This window comes from Carettochelys insculpta, chromosome 6 (assembly GCF_033958435.1).
Source record: "Carettochelys insculpta isolate YL-2023 chromosome 6, ASM3395843v1, whole genome shotgun sequence".
Classification (NCBI taxonomy): Eukaryota; Metazoa; Chordata; order Testudines; family Carettochelyidae; genus Carettochelys; species Carettochelys insculpta.
The window spans coordinates 121,653,040-121,668,646 of record NC_134142.1 but is presented as its reverse complement, the minus strand read 5'-3'; the positions used below and the strand labels follow the sequence as shown (position 1 = coordinate 121,668,646).

The window sequence follows — 15,607 nt, the reverse complement described above, 5'->3', positions numbered from 1 at the left end:
ATTCTGCATATGCACGAACTAACGTATGACTAATGACTGGCGATTGGCCGGAGAGGCCACTATCAATCTAAGGTGTCTTACAGAGGTACCCTGGGGCTCGTCAACATCGGAGCACAGATCTGGACTGGCAGAAGCCCAGCTCCATTGAATTCACTGGATCAGTGACGTTGTGGGGGGGGAACCACTAGCTGGTAACGACAGGGTGAGCTTGTGTGTGTGTGTGTGTGTGTGTGTGTGAGAGAGAGAGAGAGAGGTATCATATGTATATGACAAAGTAGTGATTGATAGATGTGGATAGATGTGGTACCAGTAAATGTGCAAAAGATCCTGCCTAGTTGTGGCCTGGTCTGGCCCCCGCACTATAGAAAGGATGAGGATGCATTGAAGAGGGTTGAGCAGCGGGCACTGAAAATGCTTGGGGGGCTGGAGCAGATGACCTCTGAGGAGAGGCTGAAGGATCTGGGCTTGTTTAGTTTACAGAAGAGAATACTGAGGGGTGATTTAATAGCAGCCTTCAGCTTCCTGCAGGGGGCTCTAAAGAGGATGGAGAGAGACTGTTCTCAGTGGTGTCAGATGGCAGAACAAGGAGCAATGGGCTGAAGTTACAGAGGGAGAGATGTAGGTTGGATATTAGGAAAAACTACGTCCCCAGGAGGGGGGTGAAGCACTGGGATGCGTTGCCTAGAGAGCTGGTAGATTCTCCATCCTGAGTGGTTTTTAAGTCCTGGCTTGACAAAGCCCTGGCCGGGATGATTTAGTTGGGGTTGATCCTGCTTTAGGCAGGGGGCAGGACTCAATGACCTCCTGAGCTCCCCTCGAGCCCTCGGATTCTATGATTCTCACTCTTTGAAGTACAACAGCAGCAGGGGGAAGTCCCGAGCCTCTGCCCCGGCGGCTGAGCTGAACATGTGTGACCGCCAATGTTCCCTGCAAGCTGGGAACTTATGCAACCCCTCAGGGGTATTAAAATACCGCCAGGCTGCTTAGCCGCCCAGTGCCACAGCTAGGGGGGGTTTGCTTGTTTGCTTCTCTGGGGGGCACACATTCGCCCAGGCCTGGGTGCACGTAAAATTTATTCCGCACAAGCATGGGGAAAAGCTGCAAATGGGTGGAAAACATTAGCAGGAACATTAATGACCTCTCACTGATTCTTTTTTCTGGGGGGTCAATGGCCCTGGAACCAAAAAGCCCCACCCTGCACCTGGCTTTATGGCTATTGGCCAGGGGGGGTGTGTTCCCCAGGGCAGCCCACCCTCGCCGACGTGCTCCATGCCCCATGAGAGACTGCAAGAGGGCTTCGGGGTTCTGCCAGCACCTGCGCCTCCCGCCAGGAGGGCGGAGAGCCCCGTGTGCAGTTTGGCTGGTATCCCCCAAGGACATCACAGCCCCTTTGCAATCAACCTGGGGCCCTGCTGAGCCGATGGGTGAGTCGAACTCGCTGCCCCGTCTGGAAGGAGCTCCCTTTGGGGCGCACGGCCACATCTCCCCCACCCTGGCTCACAGGCACAGAGCCTGGGGCGGGGGGGTGAAAAAGGAGGCATTCAATGCCCAGAAAAGAGGCTTTGGGGGGCCCAGGTTAAACTGCCAGAGAGAGTTTGGGCAGCAGGGCGGAAAGGAGGAGCTGCGGGCGACCTCACAGGAAGCAGCTGTGGGAGAGAGAGATGGTGGCTTTTTGGGCACAGGGCTGGCGCGGCTGGCTGGGGATTTTAACACCAGCAGGTGCTGTATGTTCCCTCTGCTGTCCAGGGACCCAGCAACCTCTGCATAGCTCTGTCATTGAACACCTCAGGCCCTGACGCCAGGCTGCCTATTTCTCCTCCTAATGGCCCCCACCAGGCCCCCAGGCTGCGCTGAAGAGCTGGCCCATGGAGCAAGAGGCTCCCCCCACAGCTTTGCACGGCCCGTGGCAATTTGCTGGGAATAGCAAAGCACGCCAAGCTGGAGGGGCCCATGTGCAAACCCGCCCCAGTGATTTGGAGCTCAAGTCCCATGTCAAACCTGCCACCGGCCGTTTGGGGCAGGCTGCCAAAGGGATTTAAGTGCCTAGCGCCACAGCTGGGGCTTCAGAGCTCGCTATGTGACGCCCATCGACTGTCCCACGACTCAGGAGCCTGACTGCCTTAGGTGCCGTTGTGAGGCCACTCAGCGCCCATCTGCAATGGGCGCTGCAATCCTAAATCCCTTTGAAAAGCCAGCCCTTGGCAGTGGGTGTTTGAGTTTGGAAGGGGGAATCGTGCCCCGGCTGCTGAGCAGATGTGGTGGGGGGGGCCTGGAGGGCGCCGGGAGCGGCACCGGCCCCAGGCAAACCACCCCGGCCCCTCCCAGGAACAGAGTTTGCTGATCCTGCCCCCAAGGCCAGCCCAGACCTGCCCCTTTAACGAAGGGAGAACCCCCCCATCCAAGGACGCCCCTTGGCCATCCCTCTCCCACAATGCACCTGGCCAAGCAGTGATGCATCCCTTCCGACCTGCACACCCCTGCAAAGCAGGCGGTCTCTCGGGCAGGGCTGGGACCACGGCGTCTCCCATCAGCCGACGCCCTGGGTGCCCGGCGGGGCGCGCGTGCACTGGGTTAAAGGAGCCAGCCCTGCATTTCACACCGTGGCCCTGGTGGTAAAGGCAGGGGACCGGCTAAGGGCCTGTCTGCTCTGGTGTGTTGTGTTGGGGGGGGGGCAGGGGGGATGTGGCCAGGAGCCTCTTTGTGCCCAGGGGCGGCTCTGGCACTGGATGGGGGGGCACAGGTGGGGTGCCAGGGAGCAGCGGGGGTCTCCAAGTAGCCAGGGAGAGGCATGGGGCATTGGCGGGCAGGGGGCGGGAGAGATGCCCCTGGCTGCTGAAAAGCAGGTCCCATTCCCTTGCCTGTGCCATGTTGGGCTGTGCCTCCCTGCCTGGAGAGGCTGCCTCGGCGGAGGCAGCCCAGGGGTCAGGACTGGCTGGGGCGCCCTCCATGTGGGGCTGGTGCCCACCAGAAGTCTCCACCGACCAGGGTTCCTGCTAGTTTTTTTTTGGCTCCATCCATGCGCGGAATAAAGTTTGTTCTGTGCGCCAAGGCATGGGTGGGTGTGCACCACCCATAGCAACACAGGCTCACCCGGATACTCCTGAGCCACCGCCAAGCGCCCAGCTGACAGCGAACGCTGATCCCGATTAGAGGCTCCTTGCAGCCAGCAAGAAAGGGGGGGCTGGCTCTGCTCTGGTTGGCCAGGTCTTAGGATGACCGGGGGGGGGGGGGGGAAAAGCCCCCCGCCCCCCCGGGGAAGGGGCCCACTTTGGGGGCGGGGGATTCTTGCCTACTGCCTGTGGATTTCCTGCCACTGCTTGGCTGGAGCCTGGCAGGCTACGTGGGGTCGGGGGGGGGCTGCAAGTGGGGGGGCACTGGAGAGCAGAGAGCCACTGCAAAGGGCAGGATGGGGGGCGGGGCCCAGTCCGGGCTGCTTTGCAAAGACACAGCAGGCGTGAGAACGCCGGCTGGGGACCCAAAGCGCCCCCCCCCTTCGAGGAGTGTGGGAGACCGGAGCACCCACCCCCCAAGTGACTTAGGTGCCTGCCTCCCAGTTCCCCCAAAGCGTATCAAGCGGTAGGGAGCGCACTGAATGCCAGTGGGGTGAAGGGGGGGGGGGCAACTGTGCCCAAGGACTTAGGCACCTAAGGCCGCGGCATTTAAGGGAGGTGCCTAATGCCCTTTAACAAGCTGAGCCCAAGTGCCTAAGTCACTTTGCAAAATGGGTTTAAGGGGCTTTGAAACAACCTTTCCTGCCCCCCCCCCCAGCTCGCGGGCAAGTCACATGCTGGGGCATTTGCCATTGACCCCCCCCCGCCCCAAGTCCAGCGTGCCCGGGTAGGCGCTGGGCCCAGGAAGCGTCGGGCGAACAGAGGTGTCCGTTCACCCCACGAGCCCCTGTATAGCCGGGTCTGAGCCCTGCCTGCCTGGACGCCCCCGCGACGGGGCGCTTAGCAAGGGAGGGGCTGGTTTGCTCCTGTATTAGCTGTGTCCCCTGTAACTGGGAGCTGCTCAGGCCCAAAGGGGGCTCTGCCTGCGCTCTGTGCGGGGTGGGGTGGGGTGGGCCAGACCGCTGGCGGTGCGGCTCCCCCCACCTGGCAGGGAAATGGCCAAGCGGTGTATGGAACAGGCCCAGGTGATGTCCAGCTGCCCCCCCCGCCCCGCGCCGCATCCCAGCCAGCCAGGGCACTTGGGGGGGCGGGGGGCGCTGTCCCCCGTGGCGTAGCACAGCTGGGCAGGAGGCCAGTCAGCTGCCAAGCTCTGCCCCACCTGCAGCTCGGAACGTGCCCAGGCTGGGGAACCGCGGGGCGGGGGGGTGCTGCGCCAAGGGGCCCGAGGGCTGGGGCGAGGTTGGCTTCACACCCACAGGCGGCTGGCAGATCGCACAGCACAGCCCAGGCCTTGGGGGCTCCCAGCCGGGGGGTGCCTGGGAATGTGGGCGCCCCCGCCTGAGCGGGGAAACTGAGGCACGGGCCCATGGCGGGGTCATCGTTGTCCTCTCCAGCCGGGCGTTCCTAAGCGGTGCGCGTCAAGCCGCTCCAGCAGCTGTGTGAGGGGGCCTGGGGGGGTGGCTGGGCGTGCCTGGCCTGTGACTCCAGCAACAGTCGGTAGGAGCATGTTCACAGGGGGTGTCTGGCTCTGGCTCTGGCCCCCCAGGACCGAGAGGGGACCCAGTTGGCCTCCCCCCCACCCCCAGCTCTGGAAGGCACCTCCTGGGCGCAGCCAGGCGCCGGGGCTGCAGCCGGGCTGCCCGGGAGCTGGCTGCTGTGGGCTGAGCGGGTTTTTGCAGGGATGCCCCTCCAGGGCCGGCTGGCTTGCCAAGGGCTGGGCCTGCAGCGCCCGGGCATCGCCACGCGGGACTCCTGGCTCTCATGCCACAGGGAAAAGGCCCCGCGCCGCGAGGAACAATTCCAGAGGAGGTGACGGACGCAGCGTGACCCTGCCTGAGTCTGCAGAGAGCCTGAACCCGTCGCCGCGCGTGGGGGCTGCCCTGGGCGCGGCGGACGCAGCATTAGCGCAAAGGAGCCGTGATGCCGGCGGTGCCCTGCTCCAGGGTGGGGAGCAGGAGCAACATTCCTTGGGGGGGCCTTGCTGTGGGGTGGGGGAGCAGCTTTTTCTCCGGGGGTCTCTCTCCCCCAAAGCAGACTCGGGCTCAGTGATCCAGGAGGGGTCCCTGCTTTGGCCTGGGGAGGGGCAGCGTCTCTCAAGGCTCCTCATTTTTTTTCCCACCCACATTCAGAATAAATTTTGCTCTGTGCGCGGAGGCCGATGCGGAGGTGCACCACCCACAAACACCACACTGCCGGCTGGGCGGCCCCTGACTCCTGGGTGGCCGCCCCGGCGCTCAGCTGACAGGGGACCCTGCCTGCTCCAGGGCCTGAGGACTCCGCCGGGACGTAGCCTCTCTCACTAGGTGGGACAAGGGCTTCCCGGGGACGCGGCAGCCAGGCACTGTGTGAGGCCGGTTCTTTGTACACCCTGCAGCCCAGCTGCGGGGCAGCGTTCACTCGCCCTGGCCTGGGGCCAGCTCCGGGTCGGGGATGGAGCGGAGGCTGCGTGGAAGAACACAGCAGGCGAGGTGCTCGCTCAGCCGGGCCGCACGCAGCGGGAGGCGGAGGACAGCCTGCAAGTCCCAGGGGAGCGAGCGTGCCCGGGATCCAGAGGAGGACGTTCGGCCAGGCCAGCAGGGAAGAAGCGGGCCGGAGACGGGGGGACGGAGGAAGCTGCAGCTGGTTGGAGCCTGTGGCCCGAGCTCTGCAACCGCAGCCAGGCAGCCCCTGGGCAGAGGCCGGGGAGAAGCCGCCCCGGGAGGAGAAGGCGGGGCGCTGGGAGCAGCCTGCGGAGGAGGAGGAGGCAGAGAGGAAGGGCAGGAGCAGAGAGCTGGAGGCGGCCCCCAGGCCGAGGGCGCAAAGAGCCTGTGGCAGCTGCTGGGAACGCTGATGAGCGTACGACGGTGTCCGTGTGTCCCCCCGACGCTGGCTCACAACGGCGTCCGTGTGCGTCTCACCGATGCGGGGACGTGCAGCAGTTGGGGGTCCCCACACTTCCTGCCTCGGACGGGCGTCGGTCGGTCTCCCGATGGAAGGAGCCGGAGGCCGAGCCCCTCGCGGAGGGCGGCAGGTGACAAACCAGCCCACCAGCCCTCCTCCGTCAGGCCGTCTGCGGAGCGGGGCCGGGGAGGCGGCAAACAGGCGGGGGGGGTGACCCCTTGCGCAGGGGGGCTCTGGCCCCTGCGTGACTCAGCAGGCCAGCGGCTCAGAGCTCGTCCGGAGGGGCTGGGAAGAGTGAGCCGCGTGGGACGGACCCTCCCAGCCCCTGCCTGCAGAACAGAGGGGAGCAGCGAAGCTCCCCTTGGCCTCCTCCCGGCCCCGGGGGGGCCCTAGACACACGGGCCAGGCCCTCCGCTGGCGCAGCTGGGCGGGGGCCCTCAGCACAGGCTGCCCAGCCACCCACGCACAAGGACGGGGCAGGACCTCACCAGGATGTCCGGGGAAGCAGTGCCGGCTGCTCAGACCAGGGTCTATGGAGGCGGCTCGTGCGCCATCACCCCCTCCCCGGGGCGGCTGGTTTAGCCGCTTACGCTGTGCGAGGCGGAGAACACAGCGCCCCCCCCCGGACGGCTGGGCACTGAGACCGCAGCGGGGTTGCCTTGACCAAGTCCCTCCACAAGTCAGTAGCAGAGCCAGGACGAGGCGTCAGTTCTCCTGAGCCCCCTCGGCCAACCCTGCTCCCTCAGCCGCCCCTCCTGGCCTGGTGCCCCCCCGCAGAGCTCCTGAGGCTTCGGGGCGGGGGGGGGCCCAGCAGGCCAACGCCCTGGCGGGAAGTCTGGCCTGGCCCAGTGCTGAAGCCTGCTGGGAAAATGCCCAAGGCGGAGCAGGCTGGGAAGGGAGCGGGGGGGGGCTTTTCCCTTGGGTGTGGGGAGCCTGAAACACCCCTGCTGAGAGCAAGACCCCACGTGCAGCTGAGGAGGACACGCGCTGCTTGGGGGAGGCCCAGGGTCTGGAGCAAGGGGTCGCGGCAGCAGAGCAACGGCGGGTAAATGCTTCTCCCTGCTGGAACCAGCCGGCTTCCCGCGGGAGGGCCCCTCAGGCGCACCGGTGGGTGCAGGGCTCCTCCAAGGCGCACGTGCAACAAGGGAGCGCGGCGGGGGGGGGGCAGCTGCTGTGGGGTGGGCCCCCGGGCTCCCCGGTTAGAGGCCCGAAGCCCATCTCTGCACGCGCCCTGGGAACCAGCGGCCGGGTGACGCTGCCCCCCCCGCTTCACCGGCCCAGCCCCGCTGGCGTTCCCGTCCCGCTGGTGCACCACGCAGCCCCCGAGCGACCCTGGGCTGCCCAGCGCCTGCTGCGGCCGACGGCACTGGTGGGGGGCGGGGAGGCGGGGCGGGTTTCCAGGCTGCTCATTCCTCTGGTCGCTTCTCTTGTCCGCCGGAGCCAAACCCACCCCCCGGGGTAACTCTCCGGCAGCGACTCCTTCCCGCCCCGCTGGGACGCACAGGTCAGGTCCCCCGGGGAGGTGCCGGCCTGGCAAACCCCCCGCCCCGAGGGCTGGAGCCAGGAGGGACCCAGCCCCAGCACATCGCTGCTGGCAGCAGACATCCCTATGGCCGGGTCCTGCACTGAGCCCTCGGGAGCCGGCAGCTCCCCCGATCCGCCCTCACGCCCCCAGCGCGGCCAGCACCGGGCGGAAGACAGAACCCTGCCGGGACAGTGCGGGGGCAGCGCCTCCTGGCTCCGGAGCAAGCGTCCACACTGAACCATGGCGGTGCCGCCGGGGCGACGCTCGCGGGGCCCGAGACAGAACGCCGGCTTCAACGAACCCAGCGCTGCAGCCCGGCCTGGGGCTCCTAACGGGCGGCCCGCCACCCCACAGCCGCCAGGAGATGGGCGCTGCAGGCAGGGAGCGCTTTCACTTTTTCCATCCAGAGCGGAATAAATTTTGCTCTGTGCACCAGGCCTGGGTGGATGTGCACCACCCACAGACACACAGCTTGCCGGCTGGGGCAGCTCTGCTGATCAGCTGGGCAGCACCTCAGCCTTCCCTGGGCGGCCGCCCCAGGCCTCAGCTTCCAGGGAACGCTGGTCGTAGGTCCCTCCACTCTCCTCTACGTTCCTGTGGCTTTACCCTCCTCACCTCTCCCGGCCGGTCTCCCTGCAGGCCCCGTCCCCACCCATTTGCAGATGCCCCTCCTCAGCCACACCTACGCCAGGGATCCTCCCTCGGGGAGGCGGGCGATGTGGAGCCATCAGCAGGACCACGCAAGCCCCCCCGGAACTTCCGAACGCAACCTGGGACTCCTCCTTTCGTGCCAGTGTGACCCACTCACCTGGGGGGGCAGCGGCCCATGGAGAGGTACCTAAGATCACCTACAGAGCCACAGAACAAGCCTCCCCTACAGCCCCTGCTGGGAGCCCCCTGGCTTGTCGCTTGGACTGGAGAGGTTCCTGGACTGAGGTCCCAGGTTCAAGCCCACCAGTGGGTGATTGCACTAATGCATGTGACCGGGGGGAGGTGGTGGTGAGTGTGGGACAATGGCCCTGAGGCAGGCAGATGGATCAGACAACCAACCCACCCACCCACCTGCAAAGAGACATCCCCCAAGGGCTGCTCCCCCAGGGAGGGGGCTTTCAAACCCCCCCATGTGCACCCAGGCAGGAAAGGGAACTGGCGCTGTTCTTGTGGAACATGGCCAAGCCTGCACCTGTCTGGGTGCAGCCCTGTGACAAGGGTGCTGGGCTGGCTGAAGGCTGCTGCTGGAAAGCTGGCGTTCAGGATGGGACCTCCAGGGCCCCCTCGTTTATGTGTGGGTCCCATGAACAGCCGCTGAGCATGAGCATGCAGGGGCGGTGTCCTCCCTCCCTCAGTGGATCTGCTGAGAGCAAACTCTGGTCAGCCTGAGTCTGGATGCAACAGTGCAGGCTGTACCCACAGAACGCTAGGACTGGAGGGGTCCTCGAGTCCAGCCCCCTGCCCTCACGGCAGGACCAAGTACTGTCTAGACCTCCCTGATAGACATCTGTCTAACCTGCGCTTAAATATCTCCAGAGATGGAGATTCCACTGACCACCCTGACAGTTAGGAGCTTTTTCCTAATGTCCAACCCGAACCTCCCTTGCTGCAGTTTAAGCCCATTGCTCCATGTTCTATCCTCAGAGGCTGAGTTTTCTCCCTCCTCCTTATGACACCCCTTTAGATACCTGAAAACCACTATCATGTGCCCCTCAATCATCTTTTTTTCCAAACTAAACAAGCCCAATTCTTTCAGCCTCTGCTCCTAGGTCATGTTCACTAGACCTTCAATCATTCTTGTTGCTCTTTTCTGCACCCTCTCCAATTTCTCCACATCTTTCTTGAACGGCGGTGCCCAGAACTGGACGCAATACTCCAGCTGAGGCCTGACGAGCGCAGAGCAGAGCGGGAGAATGACTTCTCGTGTCTTGTGTCACAACACACCTGTTACTGCATCCTAGAATCATGTTTGCTTCTTTTGCAACAGCATCACACTGTTGACTCATATTTAGCCTGTGGTCCACTATAATCCCTAGATCCCTTTCCGCCATACTCCTTCCTAAGCAGTCGCTTCCCATTCTGCACGTGTGAAACTGATTGTTCCTTCCCAAGTGGAGCACTTTGCATTTGTCCTTATTAAACTTTGTCCCGTTTACCTCCGACCATTTCTCCAAAGTATCCAGATCATTTTGACGCCCCTACGAGCCACTGCCGCCCCTCCCCCCACTCTACAGCCCCCGTTTGTCTGCCCTGGGGGCACCCAGATGAGACGGAACTGAGCAGACAAGGCGTTATCTGAGGGGGAGCTGCTTTGCGCCCCCAGCCGGCAGTTAGGGGGTTCCCAGGGCACAATGCTCCCCAACCAGCTTCCACATCCGGCCTTTCCTGGGTGCTCAGAGGGCAGAGAAAGGCAGGACAAGGCCCCGTGGCCGGCAGCAGAAGCCAGGGGCCTGCCACGAGGTGTAACCCATGGGGATTAACCCTTAGCAGAGCCACCAGGGAAAGGGTGACTGAAAACACCAAATGGAGATCCCCGCTGGCCAGACACAAGCAGTGGAGTCAGGTTAGGGGGTGCGAGTGGAGTTCTCTGGTCAGGGCTATACGGGGGTCAGCCAGGATGAGCACTTAATGTCTCCGGAGCTGGGGTCAGCTGCTTCAGGCTCACAGACCACAACAAGACGGGACCTCGTGAGGTCGTCGAGTCCAGTCTCCTGCCCGCATGGCTGGACCAGGCCCCGTCTAGCCCCGGGTTTCACCATGTCCCCCAGAACATGGGCGTTCTGGGAACCGGTGTTTGGAAAAATCACCTGAAGTCCCACAGTACCACTCCGTTTTCTGTTACCAAGCCCAGACCCCGTGCGACTTCCTCATGGCCACACCCGATTCAACAACTTCCTTTCGGTTGTGCTCCCTGTGCTGCTGTTCGATTTGAGGGGTTTATTTTATTTTTTGGGTCTGACAACAATCTCTTTGGGAGAGCATTTTCCGAGGAGCTCCGCATACCGCTTGGCATTCTGTCCTCTTAAAAGGTTTAAGAGGCACCGACTCAGACCATCCCTGCTAGATGTCTGTCTAACCTCCTCTTAAAGACCTCCAGTGACGGACAGTCCACAACCTCCCTGGGCAGTTTATTCCAGTGCTTGCTACTGGACTAACAGGATTACCTTTGCTTGGGCTGGAGCCCCCTGGCGAGGTGGGAAGGGCTCAGACCCCCAGCCCGAGCCTGAATGTTTATGCTGCTCTCTGTAGCCCCCCAGAGCGAGCCCAGGAGCCTGAAATTTTCAGCCACGAGCCTCCCCTTGCAACACACACAGATCCCGAGCATGCAGCCTCCACTCAAACAAGGCAAAGGTAGACATGCAAACCCCTTCCCCAGCCCCGAGGAACAGATCAGAGGGGACAGATCCACCCCGAGAGGAGTGAACAGGGCGAACTAGATCCTTTGTTCATGAAGGAATTCCTGCTGGGTTACAACCCAGCGTTCTCCAGGGGCCGGAAAACAGACCTTGTGTGCGTGTGGTTGTTTTTCCCCTGGGGGGAACAGGAGATGACTTGTAATGTGACCATTTATTAAATGAATTAAAGGCACAGCGGCTGAAGGGGTGGTACAAAACCCTTCCCACCTGCGCCACAGAGCGCAGTGGTGGGAAGAACTGGGGACGAGCAAACACAAAGCCAACGAGGACACAGGAGGCTTTTGTCGGAGGGCAGCGTCGGCAGGTTGTTCTCAGGCTTTGTCTGAGAGGCAGGGATCCGCAGAGAGCTTTGTAAAAAATCCTGGGGAATTAGGCTGCTGGGGAATGGGTCCCAGGAAGGGAAAAACTAAAATTGGAAACTGACCGGTGATGTGTCTTCTGTAACAGGTGCAGAGAGGTCCTGGGAAATTATCCCTGTTCTCATCTCTTCTTCCTGAGACCTAGGGCAAAGGACGTTCCCTTTAAAATGAGGTAACCCGGGTGTCTTCTTGCATATGCTGCCTACACAGTTTGCCCAGAATGACCACCTTTGTTCTGAATCTCAAACTGAGTCCTAAAGGGCTGATTTCAGAGCTGGGCTCTCCAGGGCAGATAGATTTACAAACGACAGAACCAAGGAGCATCACCAGCATCCTTAAACGGCTGGTCCTCTGCCGCATGCTTTGGGCTATGGATGCCGGGCGAAATTCTGTATCCTCTAAACACTCCGGCCCTGCAGCCTCCGGGCTGGCAAGATCGTCCCACTCAGCTCGCAGACTCTGGAGGAGGCGCTTGCCCCACTGCTGAAATGCAGCTACTTCTGGGGTGGAACACGGCAGCTGTTCAATGGGCCACAGCACAAAGCAGGCACCATTTCTGTAGTTCTTTAGAGCAGGGAATCTCTCCTGTCACTGACCCCGACTCCCACTCTCTGGACCCCCACAGCAACCCCTCTTCTGCTACCTGTGCCTCAGCATTGACCTCCCCCCCACACACTCCCACTGACTAGTGGTCCCTGGAAGCTGAGCACTGGGGCAGCCGCCCAGGAAAGATTCAGGTGTCGTCAGCTGCTTAGCAGAGCACCCACAGCTGGCAACCTGTGTTTCCATGGGTGGTGCACATGCTTCAGTGCACACAATAAAATTCATTCCACACATGGATGGAAAAATATAGAAGGACCCCTGGCACTGACCCTTCTACCCTAAATTCCAACACAGACGCTTCCTGCCCACACACCCCAACACTGCCAGCCAGGGACAGACGCCCCCTGGGACGCGGAGCCGCTCAGAAACGCTCATCAGAACCAGGCGTCTGCCGCTGGGGGGCAAATACAAGATACAAGACAGAGTGGGGCCCCCCGGCTTGGCGGGGGCCCGCTCCAAGGGCTCCCCCCAATGCCAACACAGGTGCCCCCTCTGTGCCCATCCCCACACCACCCCCTCTTCCAACCTGTCCCCAAGGAAGCAGCTCACACACCCGCCAGCGCACAGCAAGCCCAGCCCAGGCACCGGAGAATATCACCGCACCTCCCCCGCTGGCCCGGAGCTGCGTTCTGACCCCAGGAAGGGAGGAGCAGCAGCATCACCCAGAGTCACTAGGCGCCTCCCAAACGACGTGCGGGGAGCCTGGATGCCAGGGGCCAGACAAGGCTGGCATCCGCAGAGGGGCCTGAGGCAGGCTGGCGGCCAGGACCCACCTGGTGTCTGACTTGGGCCCAGAAAAAGGTGCTGGCGCATGACTGGCCCTGCCTGCTCAGGCCCAGATCCAGCCAAAATTCTGGAGCACGTGCTGGACAGACCCACTGCCGGCTGGGGCCAGACGCCCCCGGCGCGGAGCCACTCGGAAAGGCTCATCGGAGCCGGGCGTTTGCCGCTGGAGGCAAATACAAGACACAGGATGGAGCGGGGCCCCCCGGCTTGGCAGCGGCCAGGACCACTGCTGTAAGGGTACCAGGCCCAGCTGTTGCTCTGCAACTTGCAATCTGCTGCCAGGGCAGCTGGCCTGCCCTCCTGGAGCCATGTACCAGCCAGGCGCTCCGCTCCCTGGGCTGGCGCTCCAAGTGCACCAGGAAATGCGGGGTGCCTGCCTCTGGGTGGTGTAACAACCCTAAATGGCTGGGTGTATTTTAACAGACCTTTGCATTCCTATGTCTCTTGGTCTCACCCTGTATCTTTTTCATAGGCCACAGACTTCTTTATTACTCTTTAGATTTGTTATTTTATATCCTGCTTTCTGCCTCCGTCTTATCCTTTATATATCGGTCATCGTATATTCAAAAGTCACTTTGCACCGGATTCCGTATTGTAGCAAAAACTCCATTTTGCTCTTGTACGAGCCTGTAACCTTGTGCTTGTCTGTGAGAACGGGCGCGTGCGAAAGCCACCTGGCAGTGTGACTGTGGATCATAGAATCACAGAGCGCTAGGACTGGAAGGGACCTTGAGAGGTCATCCAGTCCAGCCCCCTGCCCCAATGGCAGGACCAAGTACTGTCTAGACCAGGTGTGTCCAACCCGCGGCCCGCATGCGGCCCTGGACAGCTAGTAATGCGGCCCCACAAGATCGTAAACTTTTAACATTATTATGTGATTTATATACATTAACTATATTATATATTTTATATGCGGCCCAAGACAATTCCTCTTCACTCAGTGCGGCCCAGGCAAGCCAACAGGTTGGACGCCCATGGTCTAGCCCACCCCGATAGACATTTATCCAACCTGTTCTTAAATATCTCCAGCGATGGAGATTCCTTAAAGAGTTACCAGATGCTCACAGGGTTCCCCTCTGGAGCCGCCTGTCTCGACAACAAAGACTTGGAGGCTGAAGAACAATAAAAACTGGACTCTACAGCAGTGACCCACCCAGAGAGGAAGATTGAGTCCCATCTGTAGGGGATGAGTCGCACAGAAACCTAGGGCAGTGGGAAAGGATCAAACCCGTCTGCCATTGACTGGTGACTCGTGGTGCCTGGGGCAGTGGGACAGAACCAGAACTGGGGGCTAAGAGCTATAAAAGACGTGTGCAGCCCTACAGGGCTGGGTTCCTCTTCTCCTCTTGTCGACATCGGAGCCTTGATTCGCATCAGCAGAACCTGGCTCCACGCTCACCTCTCGTCCATCTGGCCAACGGGTTAGAGTGAGCAACCTTTGACAACTATAAGCAACCACAATACAGGTGTATGCGCGCGTGCGTTTGTGTGTGTGTGCATCTCTGCATAAACTATACATATTATTTGCATATAATACAATGGTGCCGTATTCTCAACAAACACGGCATTCTTGCCTTGTCCCTCTAAAAAGATCCCATGTGCTTCTTATAAGCATAACAACGGGGCCTCTTCCCATCAACCAGCCCCCGGCTTTGCTTCCATGGCGAGAAACACTAGCACATGGGGCTGGCCGTTTAAGGGTGCTCAGCCCTTCCTCCTCTGTCTGCCACACCTCCAGGGGCCAGGAGTCCCCCACTGCTGGCTGGGGGGCACAGCCACGCCCCCCTGGCAGGGCAGTGAGACGTATGAGCTTGCTACTTACCCTGGCTCTTGCACGGCCCCCAGGTCGAAGTCGTACAGGGCATCGGTGCTCGGGGGGGCTCGGTGCTGCGGGGACGCCTTTTGGGTTTTCCGCCTCCCCAGCACCTCCAGCTGCAAAAAGGCGGGAGGCGGTTTAAGGGCTGTGGCTTTGCAAAGGGCAAGCAGTCCTGGGGCTCGGCAAAGGGAGGCCAGGCTGGGGAAGGAGAGGCCGGATGCAGCTACCAAAGGGCGCCCGGGGAGATTCACCTCTGGGAGACCCACCAGGCCAAAGGGAGGTCTCTGGAGGGAAGTGAGGATTCCCTGGTCTGTGGAACATTTCTAACCAGAGCAGCTAACGCTCTAGGGAACGTTCCCCGCTAGCACCAAGGTAAGGGCTCCACCCTGCGCTCTCCGTGCAGATCCCCCCTCGGGCCCGGTCCCACGAGCCTTCTCCCCAGTTCGATCCCCGGTGCCGGCGCTCACCGTCGTCAGCCGCTGCAGTGCGGCGATGCGTTCCTCCCACGCGGCGGTGGATTTCTCGAAGGCGGCGTGCCTTTTCAAAAGCTTCTCCACGCCGTCCGCCGTGTGCCCATAGTCGCTGCTGGCCAGGTATGGCTCCTGGGCGATCAGCCAGGCCTCAGCCACCGAGGCATCCCGGGAGAACTGGCACACTTCCAGCACTGGCGTGGAGAGAGCAGAGGGGAGCGTCATATACCTGCAGCCAGGCAGCGTGGTATTTCAATGGGTGGTGCACATCTACACCTTCCTTGGTGCACAGAACAAAACTTATTCTGCCCCAGACGGAGGCAGACAGGCCGGTCCCCGCACTGAGACTGGTTGGTTCCCCCAAGGAGGGCGCTAGTATCCTGCTTATTACTCACCCAGAGTACCCAGCACTCTGCGGAGATCTGGGCATGAGCGTCACCCCCTGCAGGGGCTGGGGAGCAGGGGGTGACAGAGTGGTTCAGGCCAGCTTGCTTGCAGCCCAAGGCAGGTTTTCAGGAGCTGGGAGCCCAGAACAAAAGAGCCTCTCCCTCACTCTCCACGCAGGCAGCTCGGCCCCTGCCAACGGCCCCTAAAAAGCGGACGTCCCTGTGCCACACCCCGATGCTGGGGCTGACGCAGGCTCCCTGTGCC

General features: G+C 61.7%; 1 protein-coding gene across 5 annotated transcripts in view; it reads right to left on the bottom strand.

The window, feature by feature from the left end:
• SPTB (spectrin beta, erythrocytic) overlaps positions 1–15,607 on the bottom strand; it is a 113,572-nt gene that overhangs the window by 10,057 nt on the left and 87,908 nt on the right. For all 5 annotated transcript variants that reach the window (XM_074998146.1, XM_074998142.1, XM_074998145.1 and 2 more), the window contains 3 exons: positions 14,954–15,150; positions 14,493–14,602; positions 11,347–11,422 (listed from right to left, as the gene is read on the bottom strand). In XM_074998146.1, coding sequence (XP_074854247.1) covers positions 11,347–11,422; positions 14,493–14,602; positions 14,954–15,150 — 383 coding nt within the window. The remainder of the gene's footprint in view (positions 1–11,346; positions 11,423–14,492; positions 14,603–14,953; positions 15,151–15,607) is intronic.